At 43.0% G+C, this 21,185-nt stretch overlaps 1 protein-coding gene across 3 annotated transcripts in view; it reads right to left on the minus strand.

The window, feature by feature from the left end:
• The window catches only part of spg21 (SPG21 abhydrolase domain containing, maspardin), a 65,891-nt gene that overhangs the window by 1,875 nt on the left and 42,831 nt on the right, over positions 1 to 21,185 (minus strand). For all 3 annotated transcript variants that reach the window (XM_053418396.1, XM_053418385.1, XM_053418391.1), the window contains 4 exons: positions 11,145 to 11,290; positions 10,953 to 11,061; positions 6,218 to 6,325; positions 5,995 to 6,135 (listed from right to left, as the gene is read on the minus strand). In XM_053418396.1, the coding sequence (XP_053274371.1) occupies positions 5,995 to 6,135; positions 6,218 to 6,325; positions 10,953 to 11,061; positions 11,145 to 11,290 (504 nt within the window). The remainder of the gene's footprint in view (positions 1 to 5,994; positions 6,136 to 6,217; positions 6,326 to 10,952; positions 11,062 to 11,144; positions 11,291 to 21,185) is intronic.

Here is a 21,185-nt window from a genome sequence, read left to right on the forward strand (position 1 = left end):
CCTTATTACATCCCGAGGGAGTTTACATCGGTCAATATAACAGCGGTGTGCATTCCGCCACACGCCGACACTAACCAGGCACTGGACGAGCTGCATGCGGTGATCGACAGGACAGAGACATCACGGCCCGAGGCTGCGTTTATCGTGGCCGGGGAATTTAACAACGCCAAGATGAGGAAAGTCCTGCCGAGATACTACCAGCACATCAGCTGTCCGACGCGCTGCGCGAACACGCTGGACCATGTTTACACTCCCTTCCGGGGTGCGTATAAGGCCCTCCCCCGCCCCCCATTCGGCAAATCAGATCACGTTTCCATTCTGCTGCTGCCTTCCTATAGGCAGAAACTCAAGCGAGACAGACCGGTGACTCGGACCATTCAGCGGTGGGCCGATCAATCAGACTCGACTCTTCAGGACTGTTTCAGCACAACGGAGTGGTGCGTGTTCCAGGATGATGACATCAACACGTATACGGACGCGGTCATCTGCTACATCAGCAAATGCATCGATGACGTCGTACCCAGGATTACTGTGCGAACATTTCCAAACCAGAAGCCCTGGATTAATGGTGACGTCCATGCTAAACTCAAAGCACTGCTGCCTACATCTCAGGGGATCTGGAGGAATACAGGAAATGCAGGTACGCGCTCCGGAGTGCTATTAGCAGAGCTAAGACACTCTACAGGGACAAAGTGGAGTCCCATTACAAGGGCTCCAATACTAGGAACATGTGGGCCGGACTGAGAACCATCAGAGACTACAAAGCTAAAACCAGCAGTGCTGATGTAGTGTCTGCATCTCTCCCAGAGGATCTGAACACTTTTTATGTACACTTTGAGAGTAACTCTCCGGCTGCGGAGATCGAAGAAGCCCAGGAGGACCGCTGCCCCCCCCCCCCCCCCCCCCGTCATATCCAGGGCAGACGTGTGGAACTCTCTCAACTGGATCAACACGCAAAAGGCACCTGGTCCTGATGGGATCCCTGGCCGAGCTCTCAAGGTGTGTGCAGATCAGCTGGCAGATGTGTTCACAGACATCTTCAACCTGTCACTGCTCTAGTCAGTTGTCCCTGCATGTTTTAAGAAGACCATCATTGTCCCTGTTCCCAAAAAAAACTAAAATCCTCTGCCTGAACGACTACCGCCCAGTAGCACTCGCTTCTATCATCATGAATTGCTTTGAGCGGCTGGTCGAACCATTCATCACCTCCTCCCTCCCTGATTCTCTGGACCCTCTTCAGTTCGCCTACAGGTCAAATAGGTCGACTGCAGATGCCATCTCCCTCCACACTGCCCTCTCCCACCTGGACCAGAGGGACACATATGTGAGAATGCTGTTCATCGACTACAGTTCAGCATTCAACACCATCGTGCCCCTGAAGCTCATCACCAAGCTCAGAGACCTTGGGCTCAACATCGCCCTCTGTGAGTGGATCCTGAAATTTCTGACGGGCAGACCACAGGCGGTGCGGATCGGCAGCGGAGCCCTGACATCTTGGTGCCAGGACAACAACCTCCATCTCAACGTCAGCAAAACAAAGGAGCTGATCTTGGACAACAGGAAGAGACGAGGAGAAGAACACGCCCCCCTCTCCATCAACGGGAACACGGTGGAGCGAGTCAGCAGCTTCAAGTTCCTCGGGGTCCACAGCACTGATGACCTGACCTGGACCCATCACACAGACTCCATCAGGAAGACGGCCAGGCAGCGACTCTTCTTCCTCCGCAGGCTGCGGAGGCTCCACATGGACTCCAGGATTCTCTGCAATTTCTACAGGTGCACCATAGAGAGCATCCTGACTGGCTGCATCACCGCCTGGTATGGCAGCTGAACCGCCATGAGCCGTAAGGCTCTACAGCGGGTGGTGAAGTCTGCCCAGCACATCACCAGGACGGCGCTACCATCCATAGAGGACCTCTACACCCAGCGGTGCAGGAAGAAGAGCAGCCAGATTATTAAAGACCCCTTTCACCCCAGCCATAAAATGTTTTGCCTGCTGCCGTCTGGCCGTCGGTACCGCAGCATCCGGGCCCGCACCACCAGGCTCAGAGACAGTTTCATCCCCCAGGCCATAAGACTTTTAAACTTCTCTGAACTGCAATAACTCCACCAAACTAGCACTGTGACATATTTTTTAATTTGCACCATTGCACAAATTGCACTATTGTTTTATTTTCTCTTCAGCTGTTTTTATATATATTTAGATATACAGTGGATATAAAAAGTCTACACACCCCTGTTAAAATGCAAGGTTTTTGTGATGTAAACAAATGAGACAAAGATAAATCTTGTCTGAACTTTTTCCACCTTTAATGTGACCTTTAACGTGAACACTTCAATTGAAAAAACAAACTGAAATCTTTTAGTGGGAAAAATAAAAAAAATAAAAACAAAAATGAATGTGGTTGCATAAGTGTGCACACCCTCTTACAACTTGGGATGTGGCTGTATTCAAAATTAACCAATCACAATCCATCTCATGTTAAAATGTAGTCAGTACTCATATGCCATCATTTACAGTGTCTCTGATTAATCCCAAATAAAGCTTAGCTGTTTTATTAGTATTTTCCTGACATTCTCTTAGTTGCAATTTACAGCAAGAGCCATGGTCCGCAGAGAGCTTCCTAAGCATCAGAGGGATCTCATTGTTGAAAGGTATCGGTCAGGAGAAGGGTAAAAAATAATTTCCAAGGCATTTGATATACCATGGATAACAGTGAAGACAGCCATCATCAAGTGGAGAAAATATGGGACAACAGTGACTTTACCAAGAACTGGACATCCCTCCAAAATTGATGAAAAGACAATAAGAAAACTGGTCAGGGAGGCTTCCAAGAGGCCGACAGTAACATTAAAGGAGCTGCAGGAATTTCTGGCAAGGACTGGCTGTGTACTAAATGTGACAACAATCTCCCGTATTCTTCATATGATTCGGCTATGGGGTAGGGTGGCAAGACAGAAGCCTTTTCTTACCAAAAAAAACATCCAAGCCCGGCTAAATTTAGCAAAAACGTACATGAAGTCTCCAAAAAACATATGGGAAAATGTGTTATGGTCTGATGGAACCTAGGTTGAACTTTTTGGCGCAAAAACAACACTGCACATTCACCCAAAGAACACCATACCCACAGTGAAGCATGGTGGTGGCAGCATCATGCTTTGGGGCTGTTTAACTTCAGCTGGAACAGGGGCCTTAGTCAAGGTGGAGGGAATTATAAACAGTGAAGAAATACCAGTTAGTTTTGGCACAAAATCTTCAGGCTTCCGTTAGAAAGCTGAAGATGAATGGGAATTTCAAGTATCAGCATGACAACGACCCAAAGCATACATCAAAATCAACAAAAGCATGGCTTCACCAGAAGAAGATTCATGTTTTGGAATGACCCAGCCAGACCCCAGACCTGTTTCCAATTGAACATCTGTGGGGGGATCAGAATAGGGCTGTGAACAAGAGATGCCCCCGCAATCTTACAGATTTAGAGCCCTTTTGCAAAGAAGAGTGGGCAAATATTGCCAAGTCAAGATGTGCCATGCTATTATACTCCTACCCCAAAAGACTGAGTGCTGTAATATAATCAAAAGGTGCTTCAACAAAGTATTAGGTTAAGGGTGTGCACACTTATGCAACCAGGTTATTGTACATTTTTTATTTTTTTATTTTCCTCCTAAAAGATTTCACTTTGTTTTTCAACTGAAGTGTTCACGTTATAGGTCACATTAGAGGTGGAAAAAGTTCGGACAGGATTTATCTTTGTCTCATTTGTTTACATTACAAAAACCTTGGAATTTAACAGGGGTGTGTAGACTTTATAAACCCACTGTATATACTTTATTTTCTATTTTAAATTTTGATATTCTATTTTATTCTAATTTATACCATTTCTATTTAATTTTTTAGGTTGTAATTACTTGAGCATTGCTAGAAGAGAGCCTGTGACTCAAGCATTTCACTGCCAGCGACTGCTTAATGTTATTGTTGTGCATTTGATAATACAAATCTTGAATCCTTGAATCTTGAATCCATAGATGCACTGTATAAATAAGTGTGTGCAAAACTGCACTGTAAATTTCTTAGAGTGGTAATCAACACTAGAATGGAGCTATATAAATGCAGACCATTTACCATTTCTACTGAAGAACACAGATGCTCAAACTGGTATTGTTACACACAGGTAGTTCAAATGAGTGCAGTTCATTTTTCAAATCAAAAGGTTTTTCCAATTCACACTCTCGGGTCAGCTCAACTTCTGCCTTTCATACCATAACTAAGCGCACTAAAAGTGTGTTCATGAAAATGAATGGGCTGGCATGGGCTGGGATGAGCAACTGACGATCTGGACGGAGGACTATCACTCTTCCCCCTCAGCCACAGCCGACAACAGCAAGCTGCTGAATGACATAAAGCAGCTAAATAAGAAGAAGCAGCTCAAATGGAGGAAGCAGCTCAATAGGATTTCTTTTTGTATTTTTGGTGCTCCGTACATGTGAAACTCAAAATGCTTCCACACGCACTATTCTACAATAAGGTATAAAGATATACAAATTAATGTCACAAATATTTCAAGAGTTATGGCCAATTTGCGGTAAGCCCCGCCCTTGGGAAAAGTTTATGGTTGATAACGGCCTTGTTTTTTTACTATTCCTGATCAAATACAATATCATGTATTTCAGTCTCACAAGGCTTTATGCTGAATTTACGCAAATTATTTAAAATCCATCATGAGGAACAGTTTTGCTTCAAGAGCCATCTTTTAAGAAGACATTGAACTGGACTTGTTAGTGAAATTTCAAGTCAATGGGACAAATTATGTGAGGGCGTGGCCTGTCAAATGTTATAATGCCACCAAGTGGCAGATTGAGCTCAAATTTATTGGGCATTAACTTTATATCATTCCCAATGGATGTACCATTTTGTATGTTTCTGGCTTAAAATGTGTAAAAAAAATCCTGCAAAATATGCAAACGTTGGATAGGCCACGCCTACTTCTACCAATCAATTCTGCACTTTAGGATTTATTTCTTAGTTGCCCCTAGAGCATTCTTACCAAATTTAACTTGTATACGAAGTTTGATGATGATTGGACCAAATGATGATTGAACCAAATGTTGATGAGTCAATTTCCTGTTAAGCTATTCCCTTTAAGAAAAGTTTTTGTAAATAGCATTCATATTCTTTACAAATCCTGCACATGTGTAATTGAAATGTGAAGGTTAGTCTCACAATGCTGTCTGCTAAGTTTGGTATTGATAAGATTAAATATCAAAAGGAACTTAGGGTGTAGGCGTGTGGCTTGACAAAATGTGTCTTTTTGAGGCGCCACCATAAGGCCGATTGAGCTAATGTTTCACAGAAAGTTGATGAACACACAATCCACTTATTGTGCCAAGTTTTCTAGCTCATTCCATCTCACAGCAATTTGTGCCGAGGCAGCAGACACCAAATAATAGGAAAAATAAACTGCAGTTAAATCAATTAAGTTCTGGCCCTTCAGGCATCAAACCAGAATGTAGACACACAGTTTTGGTTAGTAAATGCATTCACTGTAACTTTGGATCTAAACATGGGAATTAATAGGGGGGGCTGCATTCACATGTATATCTTTGAAGGGGACATATTATGCCCATTTTACCACGAGTTGAAATGGTTCCTTGGGGTCTTAATGAAATGTCTAACATATGGAGCCGGGGCTACGCCTGTTTGAGGGTCGCTTTTCCATCACTTTTCCACCCCTGTATCTCCGTGGCGGAGACCCCCGGGCCACCTGCGACAGCCCCAGCCTTGCAGGCAGGCTTCGAGTAATGGAAAAGCAACCCTCAGACAGTCGTAGCCCCGGGGGGAACCCGGGGTCTACCAGAGCGTGTAGAAGCACTACAAAAGTGGAATTTTCATAATATGTGCCCTTTAATTCTTTAAATAAAACACCAAGCATCCTGATAAAGGTAATATATGTAGAGAGGAACTGTCTCAACACTTTGAAGGGGAATTGACTCGACCTGTATATAGAGGTTGACCTCGGCGCTCCTACACAGGTACGGGAAGTTTCCTCCTGTTTTCAGATGAGCTCGTCTGGCATTGGGATACAGTTTATACATCTCCTCCTTGGCCTCGAGAGAGAGAGCGCTCTGATCAAACACCTGAACAACATTCACAAAGAAAAAGTATAAATCAGGTTATAGTTTTAGAAACAGACATGAACTTGTACTTCATTTTACTTACATCTATAATGGTGACGGCAACTTCTTTTATTTTGTGAGGCTCCACATAAGAGTTTTGACAGTTGAGTGTTAGCCGTGATGCTAACTCACTTTGGTTCAGACTCTCCAACTACAACACACAGAGACAGAGAGAAAGACAGAGATCCTGAAATGTGATGTGTTTAAAAAATAATCTAAATGCAACAGTCAAACATGTTTTTATGTAAGTATCTGTCAACACGTATGTATAATCCAATTCAGACTTCTAAGTCATGACTTCTTAGCTTTTTTTGTTTTTCACTGTAAAATTGAACCCACTCAGGTGCATCCAGCTGATGACGTCTGTGTCCTCCAACCCACTAATGGACACACTGATGAATACATTGCAAGAACTTGCTACATCCTTTCACCTAAATATAATCTATGAAATAGTCAGACAATATAATTTACATTAAAAGCAAAATTCTGTTCATTCACTCGTATTTGATGATCAGAACTTGTGGAATGTTTGTTGCACTCAGATTGCCTGAACTGGGGCGTCATTTATAAAACAGTGCCTAGGATTCATATAAAAAGTATATGTACCGAAGAGCTACAAATGGTGTACCAATTGCACCTGGAAATGTGTGTACACTTCCTGCTTTCTAACAGTGCAGACTTTTTGCTGCCTGCCCTCCCTGGGAGGACATTTTATATATAAAACATAAGAGTCCTTTAGTTATGCTAACCATCCCTAAGTTATGCTGTTGTAGAATAAACTGCTGAGAGAACTCCCATCATGCACTGAGCACTTCTCGTTTTCATCAGAGGGTGTAGCCGAAGCATGGCTGCAAATGTCTATTATTCGCTTGTAAAAAAAATGTATTGCCAGATTTGCCTCAAACTTCACATGTATGACAAAGGTCCCGCCCTGAACATACTCTGGGTAGATCCACAGCAATGACAGTGCGAGGTTCTTATTGTTGCTATGATTCTTATCAATTAATTAATTGCCTGTTTGGGGAACTCACCATACTCAAAATGTCCTTTTTTTAATGTTCTTGGGAACACACATTTTCAATGAGGCGCTTCCTCTTCATTTACTTTCGCCTAGAGCAGTAGTTGCCAACTTCTCTGTCCATTCCAGTAACTCTCTGTGGTTGCGCCGCATACCAGCTGTGTGTCGGTTGTCTGTTGTTCACACTGGCAGTGTGTCTGCTACTGGCAGCGGAGCAGCTGGTATATGTACTGCATTTTCCTTCAATACAGGTCAAGTTATGGACTAAAATAAACAGCAGGACACTACGGTATGAAGACGTGCATATTCTGGTTGTGCAATAACAATAAAAGCCCCGTTAGAAAAAATGAATGGATTCAGAAAGTAAAACGCTGGAAATTTAATACTTTGGAAGTGTTGGAAATACCTTTGTGACATAGAAACATTGTGGTTCACAGCAGAATACAGAGAGAAAATGATCTTTCACCTGAGTTTTAACGTTTTTAGAGGAAACCCACAAAAAAATCCTCTTGCCACTCTCCGTTTATCCGATGCATGTGAAATTTGGTCATGCCTAGAAAAGTTGGTGATTTCACTCAATGAAACTTGTGAGAGAGGGGTTTGTCCATGGCGTGATGGAGAAATTTGATATCTTGCCATACAACTTCAAGTAGCTGTAACTTGCATGTTTTTGCTCCAATCACTGTCAAACTCCACGTGTGATAAAGGTCCCGCCCTGAATACATCTTTCTGCAAATATACAATAATAGTCCCAGCCCGCTTTAGCTGTGACAGGAAGTACATTGTTTTATTCTTTGACATGCTACGCCTAGCTTTTTCATTTGATCCAGCTCACAATTAGTCAGGGAAGCTTTGAGACACTGACGGCAAGTTGTGACACTTAAGCCTTTACATTGAATGGCGATGGAATGACCTTTGATGAAATACTACAAATGCTAAATGTCACTGCATAAGCTCCAATCTGCCTCAAACTTGACATGCACAATGAGACACTACATAAATGCTACCTACTGTAAACTGAAAGAAGTCCTTTTGTTTCAAATTTCAATGAAATAACCTGGAATGGGACACACTAACATCCTTCCCTTTGAGTTCCAAGCAAGTGCCTCTTGGTGGGTCTATTGGCGAGGTCGAGTAACTTCCCCGATGGCACATGACAAGGGCCTGCACATACTTGCTTGCAAGTCTAGTTACTATTAATAAGATATGGAGGCGGCTAAGACAGCACCTCCAGTTTAGCCGAGGGAGTTGAATGTTACAGCTGAGATCAGTTCGCCAATTAACTCTCCCTGGATTACGAAGGCAGCAGCATTTTTAATTTGTAAATGTAGGCTACTTGCATGGATAGGAAAATGTTAAGTTTTTAGAGGGTAACCGTCTCCTGCTTTAGGCTATGTAATTGTAGATCTCATGAATAATTTCAAATAGCCTACCTATCCATGTGTGTAGTCAGTGTTTGGCTTTTTCAGTCCGAAAGTGTAATCCGGCCCCTTGAGGTATCCGAACTATCATCGGAAAACTTTATTGGTGTGTGTAGGGACAGGGCTGGAGTGATGATGGGGAAAAAGACAGGACTGAAAGCGAGAGTCTTACAAGTGGCGCCGCACATAACTTCCACACACTGTATTACTAACTGTATTAGTGAATGACCGTTGAGAAGGGGTTTGATTACAGCTAGTTTAAAGCAGGGGTTCCCAAACTTTTCAGCTCGCGCCCCCCAAAATAACGGTGCCAGAGACTGGCAACCCCCACCAACCCTGGATGTGTTAGATAATGTTGTGCACAGCCATGCACACGCACGGTTAGCCCTATGCAAACAGAGGCATTAATACAACACAAAAGAACAACAGCCATGATGTTAGTTTATAACAATTTAAGAAATAGAATATAACCAGAATACAGGGAAATTCCCTGTATAAACAGCAGGGCTGAGTAAGCATAACGTTTAAGTATAACAAATTGCGCAGGTGATGTCTGTGCACGTCTGTATGCATAACGAGCAGCAGTCACCGTATTGCTGCCCTGTGCAAAAACTTTAGGGTTATTTATTTTAGCCTAAACATTATTTTCATTTCTTAAACTCACTAATGAGATGGGTGGGCAGTGAATAATTTCAGGTTAACGAATCTGCAGGCCGCACCGAAAACTTCCATGAACGGCCGGGAAATGACATGAGGTTCCAGTTTCGGGGAGTTTTACAAGCCTGAGAAGCTTGGCAGTTTACCCCCCTGCTCCTAGGTCTATGGGATGGCTTTCACATTTATGTTACAAAACTATGATCTTTACAAACGCAAATCAGGATAGTTTCACTCAGTGGTGCAGAGGTTACACATTTTTCTAAAAGGTATTAACTCCCTTTTAAGAAAATCTCTCCTATAAATACATCAGGTTTACTATAATTATAGAATCATGAATTGTTGCTTGAATAGATTAGCGATATATAAGTTAGTATGCTATATTGAGTGTTATCAGTGATACAATTTTCAGGTTACATCTGATGATACATCTAAGAGATGTCTTTCTGCTGACACCAAAAAACTGTGCTTCACATAAAACATATCAGCTGTGTCATCGCGTGACATAGTCCTAAACATTTGTCCTCCCAAACTACTGGGAAAAACTCTGCACCATATTCACATGTCAATGGCATACTAAGCTGTTGACTCTGCTGAAATTCCTTCATAATTTGTAAACACTACAATTGTCCTATTGTTGTGATTAATCTTTCCCAGTATTACATGCATATGAGGGTCCAAACACAGAACAACAAGAATCATGTAAATATATTACATTAACTTAACACCAGCCAGAATAAACTAGTCCTCAGTCACATACTCATCTCATGTAAAGGAAAAGTACAATTTAAGTGAAAAGGTAATTTGTGAAGTTTTAATCTGAAAACGTCACACTCAGCTTGTGAATATGTCAATTCCTAAAGATGCCACGTCAGTCATTAACGTCATCAGATTAGAGGGCTTGTCCAATCACAGCCTCGTGAATGACACGACTGTCTCACGCAAACAAGAAACCACCGGCTTATGTTTTGCGTGGTTCGATGAATGCCTCTGTTTTTGGTGTAAAAAAATTGCTGAAGTCGTCACAACACTGTTTCCATGGAGGAGAGGATGAATGCGTTGAAAAGTAGAGCCGCAGGCCCAGTGCGGAAGAGTCGATGCAGAAAAGACGGGTGCACAATCCCAAAATTACGGTTAGAGCTAAGTAACTCTTAGATCTGAATAGCGTGTTAACAACTGTGGGATTAGCGAGAAAGTTGCTAAAAGAAGAAGAGAGCATGAAGTGCTTGAGCAGAACTAGTTTATGTTTAAATATGTACAAACTGCTTAAATTTAAGAGTTTGTTCTCTTAACTTTTTTCATAAATGTGATTTTTGTCCTTCTGTAGTTTGATAGGAAACTGTCCGTCTTCACACCTGAGGCAAATGGCGGGCGCTCCGAACCGGCCTTTCAATATCTTTATGATAACCAAATTTATTGAATGTCCAAAGGCCGTTAGCGTGACAATATTTAATGGTGTCACGCTTAAGGTATAATAATCACAACACCATACACATTAACTCATACTTCTAATGAGGATTCATGAAAGCTTGAAGCAGCCTGAATCAGAGGCATGTGTGCTCGCATAAAACAATTCTGCAGTTCTGATTGAATATCATTTTCCATGGATCATGCTAATATGTAGCTTAATGTTTCTGCAAACTGTAGCGACACAGTAGTTTCAGACGGCATTAATTTCCACTTACCCTGTCAACCATGAAGTCAATTGCATCTGCCATTTTAGGATCCACAGGTCCTTTAGCAAAATTCCCCAGCACAATCTTCTTCAACATGAAAGCTGGCATCAACCAAAAGCTGAGGAGAAATGTTGAAATAGACATTAATGATTAATCTAAACATGCAGAAGTACTCTGTGTGAAGTAGTCATCAAGCACCACCTGTTAGCTGTCCACATCTGGTTAAAGATGGAGGTGTCGCTGAATGAATTACACAGGATCAGTGAGTGTACTCGGGGAGACTTGTGTGTGCACTCTGTAAACTTCTGAGCCAAGAATCCTCCTAAGGACGCCCCGAAAAGATGGACCTTGAAGTTCAATGACAAGAGAGGGTTGTCATCACCAAACACACATTTATCATTATTTGAAAGAGTCAAGGTAGGAGTGGAGCACTTGGCTAACTGGCCCTAAAGCTTATGATGTGCTTTCTGCTACAGGGAAATCTTTGAGCAAATGTATGCAGGTTTGTAAACACGCTCCAGGTGAGGCCTGGATGTGAGAGTTTGGAAATTCTGATCGTGGGTAATGATTAATGGAAGAACAGACATGTATGTAGAATAATGGATGAATAGATGGGTTGCTGTGAGTTAACTTAAGGTTTACAAGTGTTGCTCAAGGAACTTAAATGGCTTCCTGAAACCTTGAGTGTCTCTGGGCAAATGGTTCACTGCAGGTGTCACTCAAAGGGGTCTGAGCAGATGGGTCCAGAGGTCTATGTATTGTTAAAAGGGCCAGGATGTGCCCCACCCTAATAGACGAACATAGAAGGTAATGAATATCTTCTGCTCTTCTGTGAGAGGGGGTTATGCATTATAAGAAGACAGCGCTCAGGGGTGCTCTTTGTATAATGTCCTGCTGATGATTGTACTTTGAGTCCATCTCACTGAGAGTTTGTGTCAAATTTGGGGAGAATTTTCGGTTAACGGCGGTTCACAGGAATCTGCAGGCAGCAGAGAAAACTGTAAGGGAATTGACGGGGAATACCCGTTTCTGGCAGTTTTACAAGCCTGAGAATGTTGGGAGGTGACCCCCCTGCTCCTAGGCCTTCACATACAAATGACAATGCTCTGAGCTTTAAAAATGCAAATCAGGATAGTTTCCCTCAGAGCAGATAACACATTTTTCTAAAAGGTACCAACTAAACCATCTGTAAAATAAATATAAAGCCTGAAATTGTTTCCCTTAAGTAAGTAAGTGTGCTATAATGAATTACATTTTATACCATGAGCAAAGATCAATGCTATGATTTTTTTTTTAAACAGTGCACTTTATTTCAACATTTTACTATTATCCAAAACTAAGAGGTTTCAGTAAGTGTGTTTCTCTGGATAGGAGTGACAACCCACCTTTTCAATCTTAATTGCCCATGAACACTATACTAAATCTCAACCACTGTGCAGAGTGGCATGATTACAGTTATTTTTTCACTTGTGTTGGTTAAATGCACAGTGGTTGTGTTAACCACAAATCTACCAGCAATCCGTTCAACAGGAAGAAATTATGCTGGGTATTGTGAGTCTGTGCCCTGTAAGCTCCAAACTTTTACTGGCTCTCCATAAAAATATCTGTCCTCCCAAAATACTTGCAAATACAGCCCCATATTAACATGTCCATGGCAAACTAAGCTGTTGACTCTGCTGAAATTCCCTCATAATTTGAACTTCAATTGTCTTATTTTTTTTTTTTTTTATAAACATTTTTATTGATTTCACATTTGCAGTGGACAGTACAATCAAAGAGAGTTTAATTTCCATTTTGTATAACCCCATGCCCATCCCTCCCATCCCAGAGATCTTCAAACATTTTAACAACAGCATAATATACCAGATCAGTTTTAGATAACACGACATACAGAAAAAGATAAATAAATAAATAATAAACAATGACAATAATAGAATAATAATGTAATAAAAATAATAAATAAATAAAATAACATAAAATAGATAAAGAAGGGTGGTGTAATATAAGTTGTTTGCTGCCTGCGTCTCTACATGCTTAACTGATCAGCCCATTATTCCTGGGTCAGATTGAGTACCAAGAGTCATATCCAATGGGGTGGGGGTCGGCGGACTATTCAAGGTGTGAACAAAGGATCAGGGGGACGTTTCAGTGGCAGGAAGTTTATCGACATAATCCAGGAGTGATTTCCAGTGCGAATAAAACTTGTCAGGGCGGCCTCTAAGGCTGAATTTGATTTTCTCCAGTTTCAATAGAAATAATAAATCATGTAGCCAGGATTTGAAGGAAGGTGGCTGGGAAGATTTCCATAAGAGGAGAATTTTTCTACGTGCAATCAAGGACGCAAAAGCTATAACATTTTCCTGCAGGGATGTGGTTACAAGTTCATCCGGAGGTACCCCAAAAATAGCTATCTGTGGTGAAGGACTAACTGGTATACCTAGGATGTCAGAGATAGTTTTAAAGATTGATTGCCAATAATTTACCAACTTGGAGCATGACCAGAACATATGTGTCAGATTGCATGGCGTCTGAGAGCATCTATCACAAATTTCAGATGTCTTGTCTGGGTAAAGTTTGAAGAGTTTGTCTTTGCTATAGTGCAACCTGAAAAGTACTTTGAATTGGATAACAGAAAGTCTGGCACAGCTAGAAGAGGAGTTAACAGCTTTCAACGCTCCCCTGCAAAGAGCATCGGAGATGCCTATCTGGAGCTCAGTTTCCCAGCCAGTCCTGCTCCTATTCACAGATGAATCGTTTGTTGGTGACAAGAGATTATAGAGATATGAGACATGGCCCTTAGGCAACGACTTAGCCTGGAGAACCAGATCCATGCCGCTGAGGGGTGGGGCTTGTGGAAACTGAGAAGAGTAGGTTCGAGCAAAATCGCGAAGTTGGAAGAAGCGAAAGAAGTCTGTATTACCCAATCCGAAGGTTAAACATAGTTGGTTAAAACTAGCAAAAAGTCCGTTCATGTACAAGTCTCCCAGGCATCTCAGGCCTTTATTTTCTAGAGTTGCAAAGCGGGAGTCAATCTTGGCTGGTATAAATAAGTGGTTATTACGAAGAGGTGTAGCCTGAGGGAGGGAGAGCCATCCAAACCGTTTCCTGATTTGAGTCCAGATTTTTAATGTATTAATTACAATGGGGTTGGATGAGAAATTTGTGAGAGAGAGGGGGAGGGTACTACATACTAGTGCTTGAAGGGATGTGGAACATGAGCTCTCTTCCAATTGGCACCAGCCCTGTTGAGGAGAGGTGAACCACAATAAAATCTTTTGTGCATTAGCCGCCCAATAGTACCCAAGGAGATTGGGCAGTCCTAGGCCACCCTCCGATCTACTCCTCTGGAGCAAGAATTTATTGGCTCTGGCTCGTTTACCTGCCCAAATGAACGTGGATATGATACTATTGATACGGTTAAAAAATGAACAGGGGAGGTAGATTGGTAAGCATTGAAAAAGGTAAAGGTACCTTGGTAAGATATTCATTTTTACCGTTTGCACTCTACCTGCTAAAGACAGCTGCAAACGGCTCCATCTCTGAAGATCCCGTTTGACTGCATCAGTCAGTACCGAAAAGTTTTGTTCTTTCAGCGTGCCCATAGATCGGGTGATCATTATTCCTAGATATTTTATGCCAACCACAGAAGACTTAAATGGTATGAGATGAGTTGGGATTTCTGTAGCTAGTTGGTTTATTGGGAACCACTCACTCTTGGAGATGTTGAGTTTATATCCGGAGAATATGCTAAAAGAGTTCAGGATTGAGAGAATAGATGGAAGGCTTGACAGGGGATCGCTTACATACAGGAGTAGGTCATCCGCATACAATGAGACCCTATGTTCCTCTCCATGTCTCCTTATTCCTTTCAATCCCCCTTCTGATTTCAATGCTATGGACAACGGCTCAATGGCAAGCGCAAACAGCAGTGGAGAGAGAGGGCACCCTTGACGTGTGCCACGAAAGAGGGGGAAAGGATTGGAGCGCTGTGTGTTTGTGCATACTAATGCCTGAGGGGATGAGTACAGTAATTTGATCCAAGACACTAAACGTGCGCTAAACCCGAATCGCTGCAAGGCAGAGAAAAGGTAAGGCCATTCTACTCTATCGAAGGCCTTCTCGGCATCAAGTGAGATAACCATCTCCGGGTCTGTAGAGGAGGATGGAGTATGAATGATGTCGAGAAGTCTCCTGACATTAGAAAAGGAGTGCCTCCCGCTGATGAACCCCGTCTGGTCTTCCGAGATGACTGAAGGCATAATTGGCCCCAAACGGCGTGCTAAAATTTTCGCAAGTATTTTCACATCTACAGGTAGTAGTGAAATTGGCCTATATGATGCACAGTTTAGAGGGTCCTTGTCTTTTTTATAAATGAGTGAAATGGAAGCTTGCATTAGGGTGGGTGGCAGAGAGCCCTGGCTGTATGAATAGTCAAACATCTCCAAAAGTAGAGGGGCTAGCTGATTAGAAAACCGTTTATAAAACTCAACGGGATATCCATCAGGGCCCGGTGATTTGCCACTATTCATTGAGCTTATTGCTTCTTTAATCTCAGAGAGTGTTAAAGGAGCGTCCAGCGCCTGACCATCACTGGGCGAAACTTTTGGTACATCTAGATTTTGAAAGAAAGTGTCTATATGGGTTTCATCATCGGGGGATTCAGATTTATACAGTTGTTGATAGAATAAGCTGAATGAGGTATTAATTTTAATAGAGTCGGTCACTACCATGCCTGATTCATCTCTTATCTGAATGATTTGGTTGGATGCTTGTTTGGCCTTTAGCTGGTGAGCAAGGAGACGCCCAGCCTTGTCGCCGTGTTCATATAGTGATCCATAGGAATGGAGAAGTAGTCGTTCAGCTTCTGTTGTAAGGAGCAAGTCAAGTTCTGTCTTGAATCCAAGTCTTTCTTTATATAAGTCCGGAGTATTTGTTACTGCTAACGATCTATCTAGGTCTGCGATTAATCTTTCTAGTTCTTCCCTACGCATTCTGCGTTGTTTATTTGCATAGGAAGCATATGAAATTATCTTGCCTCTAAGAAAAGCCTTCAATGTGTCCCATAGCAATGATGGGGAGGTTTCCTCATTTTTGTTAGTGTCGCAGAAGACTGAGATTGAGTCAGAAATATGGTTACAAAATTTTTCTTCTCTAAGTAAAAGAGGATCGAGACGCCATGTTCTAAAATGTTTGGGTTTTAGGTCGAAACGGAGATCTAGTACTAAGGCTGAGTGATCTGAAACCGTTATGGGTAAGTATTGTACATCAATAAGAGAAGAGATAAGAGTTTTATCCACTAGGAAGTAATCTATACGGGAGAAAGAACGATGGGCGTGGGAGAAAAAGGAATATTGACGAGAAGATGGGTTCGTAAATCTCCAGGGATCGACATAGCCAAACTGGTCCATGATAGCAGACAGGGTTTGTGACATTTTTAAGGGCGGAATAATTCTGTGGCTCGATCTGTCAAGAACTGGGTCGATAACACAATTCAAATCCCCTCCAAAAATCAAAGTATGAGAGTCCAGATTAGGAATTAGAGAAAATACTGAATTGAAGAAATTTTGGTCATCCCAATTAGGGGCGTAGATTGATGCCAATATTACAGGCTTTTGGTATAACATACCAGAGATAATTGTATAACGTCCTTCTGGATCTGTGATAATATTACTAGAAGTAAATTGAACATTTTTCCTGATTAGTATGGCTGTCCCTCTCGTCTTGCAGTTAAATTGAGAGTGAAAGATTTGTCCTATCCATGGTCGGTTCAACTTTCTATGGTCAGTTTTTAGCAGGTGTGTCTCTTGAAGTAGAATCACATCAGCATTCAGATTTTTGATATATGTCATTACCTTAGTCCGTTTTAATGCGGCATTTAAGCCCCCCGTGTTTAAATAGGTGAACCTTACCACTTGCCCACCGGTGGTCCCTCCATCTAGTGAGCCAGTCATATTACAGCAAAAGGTAGAAAGTGTATCAGGTCAATTCTAAGACGCAGACAGCAAGAGATGAGTAAAATAATAACAAATAATGTCAAAAACTTAATAAACCACAAAACAGTGAAGCTTGTCAGTACTGAACACACAAAAAAGGTCTCTTTACCCACACTTCCCCCCACCCCCCCACCCCATCTGCAAGGAGACCTAGTCTCCTGCTCTTGCTCCCTCCCATGTCCCCCCCTGCCCCTAGGAATGTCATCCACTCCTAAACTAACTTGCTCATACTTCCCTTTCTGAAGCATCTCTCCTCGAAGAATCATCTCAGAACCCGTAACTGAACAAGTATTATAATGTATTATATAATCCCTTTGAACCTTTAACAAAATACTTCAGAATACCCCCCCAACATGAGGTGGATAGCATATAAAAAATAAAAAAATATATATTCTGTGGAATGTGGGCTATTACACAGTGAAGTATGACCCATGTACAGTGTTGAATATAATTATTTACCCTTACCATATTAAGTAAGCCTTCGAAACCAAGCAGAACAGGCCAACTCCTGTGCTTAGTTAAACGCAACCTTAGTCAAAACTTATAATTATTGTGCTTTTCTACATCTAAATAAAGACTACTGGCTCTGTAGAAATTGCAGTTTCAAGTAAATAAAGAGAGAAAATTCTGCAGTATACTCCCGAACATTTAGTTATCTCATACAACCAGATAATCATTATGAGAACTGTAGAACATGAAATAGAGTGAAAATAATTACAAAAAATTAAATTGTCCGAGTGCAAAGTTAACTCAGTTTACTGCAAGAGAGTGTCTTTGAATGAGACAGCTTAGTCCCCTGGTTCCCCAGGCAGAGACACAGCTGGCACGTTAGCCACCGGCTAGCACAATGATCGGCTATCAGTAGCCCTGAGCAAATACTCTTCAGTCACATATTGTCATTAAACAGGGTTTAACAACAGTCATATACCTTTGGCCTGCTATGCATAAATGGTCAGAATTATACTTATCGGTGATCTTACGCCTTACCGGAGCTGAATAGCCTGGATGGCTAAGCTAGTTAGGCCCCGGGCTCTGTTTGTATCTTGAGGCGAACGCCGCAGCCTCCTCTGGGGAGGAGAACCGCTTCCTCGCCCCATCGCTGAGTGAAATCTGCAGGCGAGCCGGGAAGAGTAGTGCAGGCCTGAGAGCGAGGTTGTACAATTCTGCCATCACCGCCCGGTACTTTGCGCGTTCTTCCACCACCTCTGGAGCGTAGTCTTCAAAGATCAGGACAGTAGTTCCTTCATATTGTAGTTTTCCTCTTCTTTTGCGAGCCTCTCGTATGATCAGATCCTTGATTCGGTAGCGGTGCAGGCGGATGAGCACCGGCCGCGGCCGCGATCCAGGTTGTGGCTTGGCAGTTAGCGCCCTGTGCGCCCGGTCAAGCTCTGGAGGGGAATCTAAGATCTCCTCCCCGAGTAGTTCAACCAGCAGCTTCGAGAAAAACATAGTGGGTGCCGGTCCCTCGATTGATTCTGGAAGGCCGATGATCCGGATGTTATTCCTGCGGCTCCGGCCTTCGAGGTCCAGCGTCTTCGCTAGTAGCTTGTTGTTGCTATCGGCTAATGCTAATAGCTTCGTCTCCAGAGTGCGAATACGCTGGTCGTCTGACTCGGCGCTGGCTTCCAGTGAGCTGATACGTTGTCCATGATTTACCACAGTGGTCTGCATCTTCTCCAGTCTTGACTCCAGGGCAGCAAAGGAGTTTTTAAGATCCGTCGCCATGCTGGCTCTGTGATTTTCCAGCAGGTCTTCGATGCTAGTTAAGCATGTGTTAGCGCAGGCCTTCGGAGCTTCATTTTCGTTTTTCTTTAACTGCTTCATTGTTTTTGACATTATTCCTGGTTCCGCAGTATTATACAGGGTTTATGGGTCGTCAGTCCTTACTTAGGTCGTTGGGGGTATATGAAAAGTACGGGTTTTTGCAAAGTTGGGTTACGGGAGACCGAGACTACACCGCTCTCACATGCTCACCAAACCGGAAGTCTCTTCAATTGTCTTATTTACCCCGACCGCAGGCTCTGCTTCTCGGCCAGATCTGCGCTGCTTCCCGGGTGGGCTGCTACATGCAATACTGCTGTAAAAGCGTGCACAAGCAGCCATTTGAAGCAACTTTAAACACAAACTAGCAGCAAGCTAGCGTTAGCTCCCTGCTGCTAACCGTAAACAAACAGCGATAGGTCCACCAGAAGCGAGCCGCAAACATGGGTCCAGCAACCCGACATCCCCTAACGAGCCCGAGCTGAGGAGGGGGCTTTGGCATGTGACTTACCCCGACCGGAGGCTCTGCTTCTCGGCCAGATCTCCGCCTCTCACCCCGCTCACCGGCTGGTTAGTGTCCCCCCTCGGCTAGCTTCCCAGCTAACACCTGCAGCCTCGAGCTGAGGAGGGTGCTGTGGCTCGTAACGTAACCCGGTCTCCTCCTCCACCAGATCTCCGCTTCCGGGGGGGGTGGGGCTATGCCAAGTAGACCGACTGTGACGTCAATTCTGGTCGTATTCCCATTCGACGCACTCTATGGTATAGTTTCTTACATAGAGGAACCACAACAATCGCGGGAGTTGTTTTTGGGACGGTAGATATGCCAGATACCCACATTAACGTGTAGAAGCACTACAAAAGTGGATTTTTCATAAGATTAAGCTGAAGATGCATTTATTAGTCCAAAACACATGCACAGACATGCACAGGCACACTCATGCAGGTAGTGAAATTCAACCTCTGCTTTTGACCCATCTGGTGAAGGACACACAGGGGAGTGAGCGACCATGTACGGCGCACGGGGAGCAGATGTTTGGGGAGTAATGTGCCTTGCTCAGGGGCACTAGAGTAGGGAGAATCCTCTTGGATTTTTGGAAAGATCAATCCAGGTTCGTCTTTTTGTTGTTTCTCCGTGGAGACGAACCAGAGACCTTTTCTGCCCATAGTCCAAGTTTCTGCCACTAGTCCACCGCCTCTCAGTAATATGTCCCCTTTAACACCAGAAAGAATAAACAGGTCCTCAGTCACATACTCATCTCATATAAAAGTACAAAGGAAATTTGTGAAGCTTTAGTCTGAAAACCTCACGTCAGTCTTCAACGTCATCACCTGATGGGCTCTTCCAATCAAAGCCTCCTGATGCAGCGTCTGTCTCCCGCAAACATGAAAGGCTCATGTTAAGCTTGTTCCGTATAAGTGACTCTGTTTTCGGTGTAAATAACTTGCTGAAGTCGACATGACACTGTTTCCCTGGAGGAGAAGATGAGTGCGTTGGAAAGTAAAGCTGCAGGCCCGGTGTGGAGGAGTAGAGGCGGAAAAGACAGGCGCAAAGTCCCTAAATTAAGGTGAGACCCAGCTAGAGAGCGAAGCCATTACTAACTGCTTAGCTAGCTCTTAGATCTGAAAAACGTGTGAACAACTGTTGGATTAGCGCGAAACTTGCTAAAAGTAGAATAAAGCATTGAGTGCTTTAGCGGAACTAGTGCATGTTTAAATATGGTAAATGGTTTTGTATTTATATAGCGCTTTTCTAGTCTTGATGACCACTCAAAGCGCTTTACAGTACAGTTTTACATTCACCAATTCACACACACATTAATACAGTGCATCTATTCGCAGCAATTTGTTATTCTATGGGGGCCATTCAGGGTTCAGCATGTTGCCCAAGGAAACTTCGGCATGCAGATAGGTCAGACTGGGGATCGAAATGTCGACTTTCAGGTTGGAGGACGACCACTCTACCCCTCAGCCGCAGCCCCCCCGTTCAAATATGTGAACAGGGCAGCTATTCAAATATGTATGAACTGCTTAAACTTAACAGTTTGTTCTCATTAAGTTTTTTCATAAACCTGACTCTTTCTCCAATTTCAATTTAGTAGGAAGCTCTCCGTCTCTTCACACCTCTGATGCAAATGGCAGCGCAACGAACCGGGGCGAGGGTAAGATTTAAGAAGAGACGTGCTGTGCTGTATAAAATACATCCTCCAGTTTACTTTATCTGATCTTTTTCATCGTTATGTTCCCACAGCCTGATTCCTGCACACACGCCGAGATTCACTGAAAGTACGGATTTTCAGTGCGGAAAAACTACGCCATTGTATGTAAGTAACTGTGTAGGATTATTTTTTTTGCTGAGGATCTTCCAACGGTGATTTAGCAAGGCTATTACCGTTTATTAATAATAAACTCATGTTACTCATGTTGTTTTCCAGCTGCCTGTACTATGAAGTACTAAGACACACTATGAGCCAGTATGAAGGAGCTTCCA

Source organism: Pleuronectes platessa, chromosome 1 (assembly GCF_947347685.1).
Source record: "Pleuronectes platessa chromosome 1, fPlePla1.1, whole genome shotgun sequence".
Classification (NCBI taxonomy): Eukaryota; Metazoa; Chordata; class Actinopteri; order Pleuronectiformes; family Pleuronectidae; genus Pleuronectes; species Pleuronectes platessa.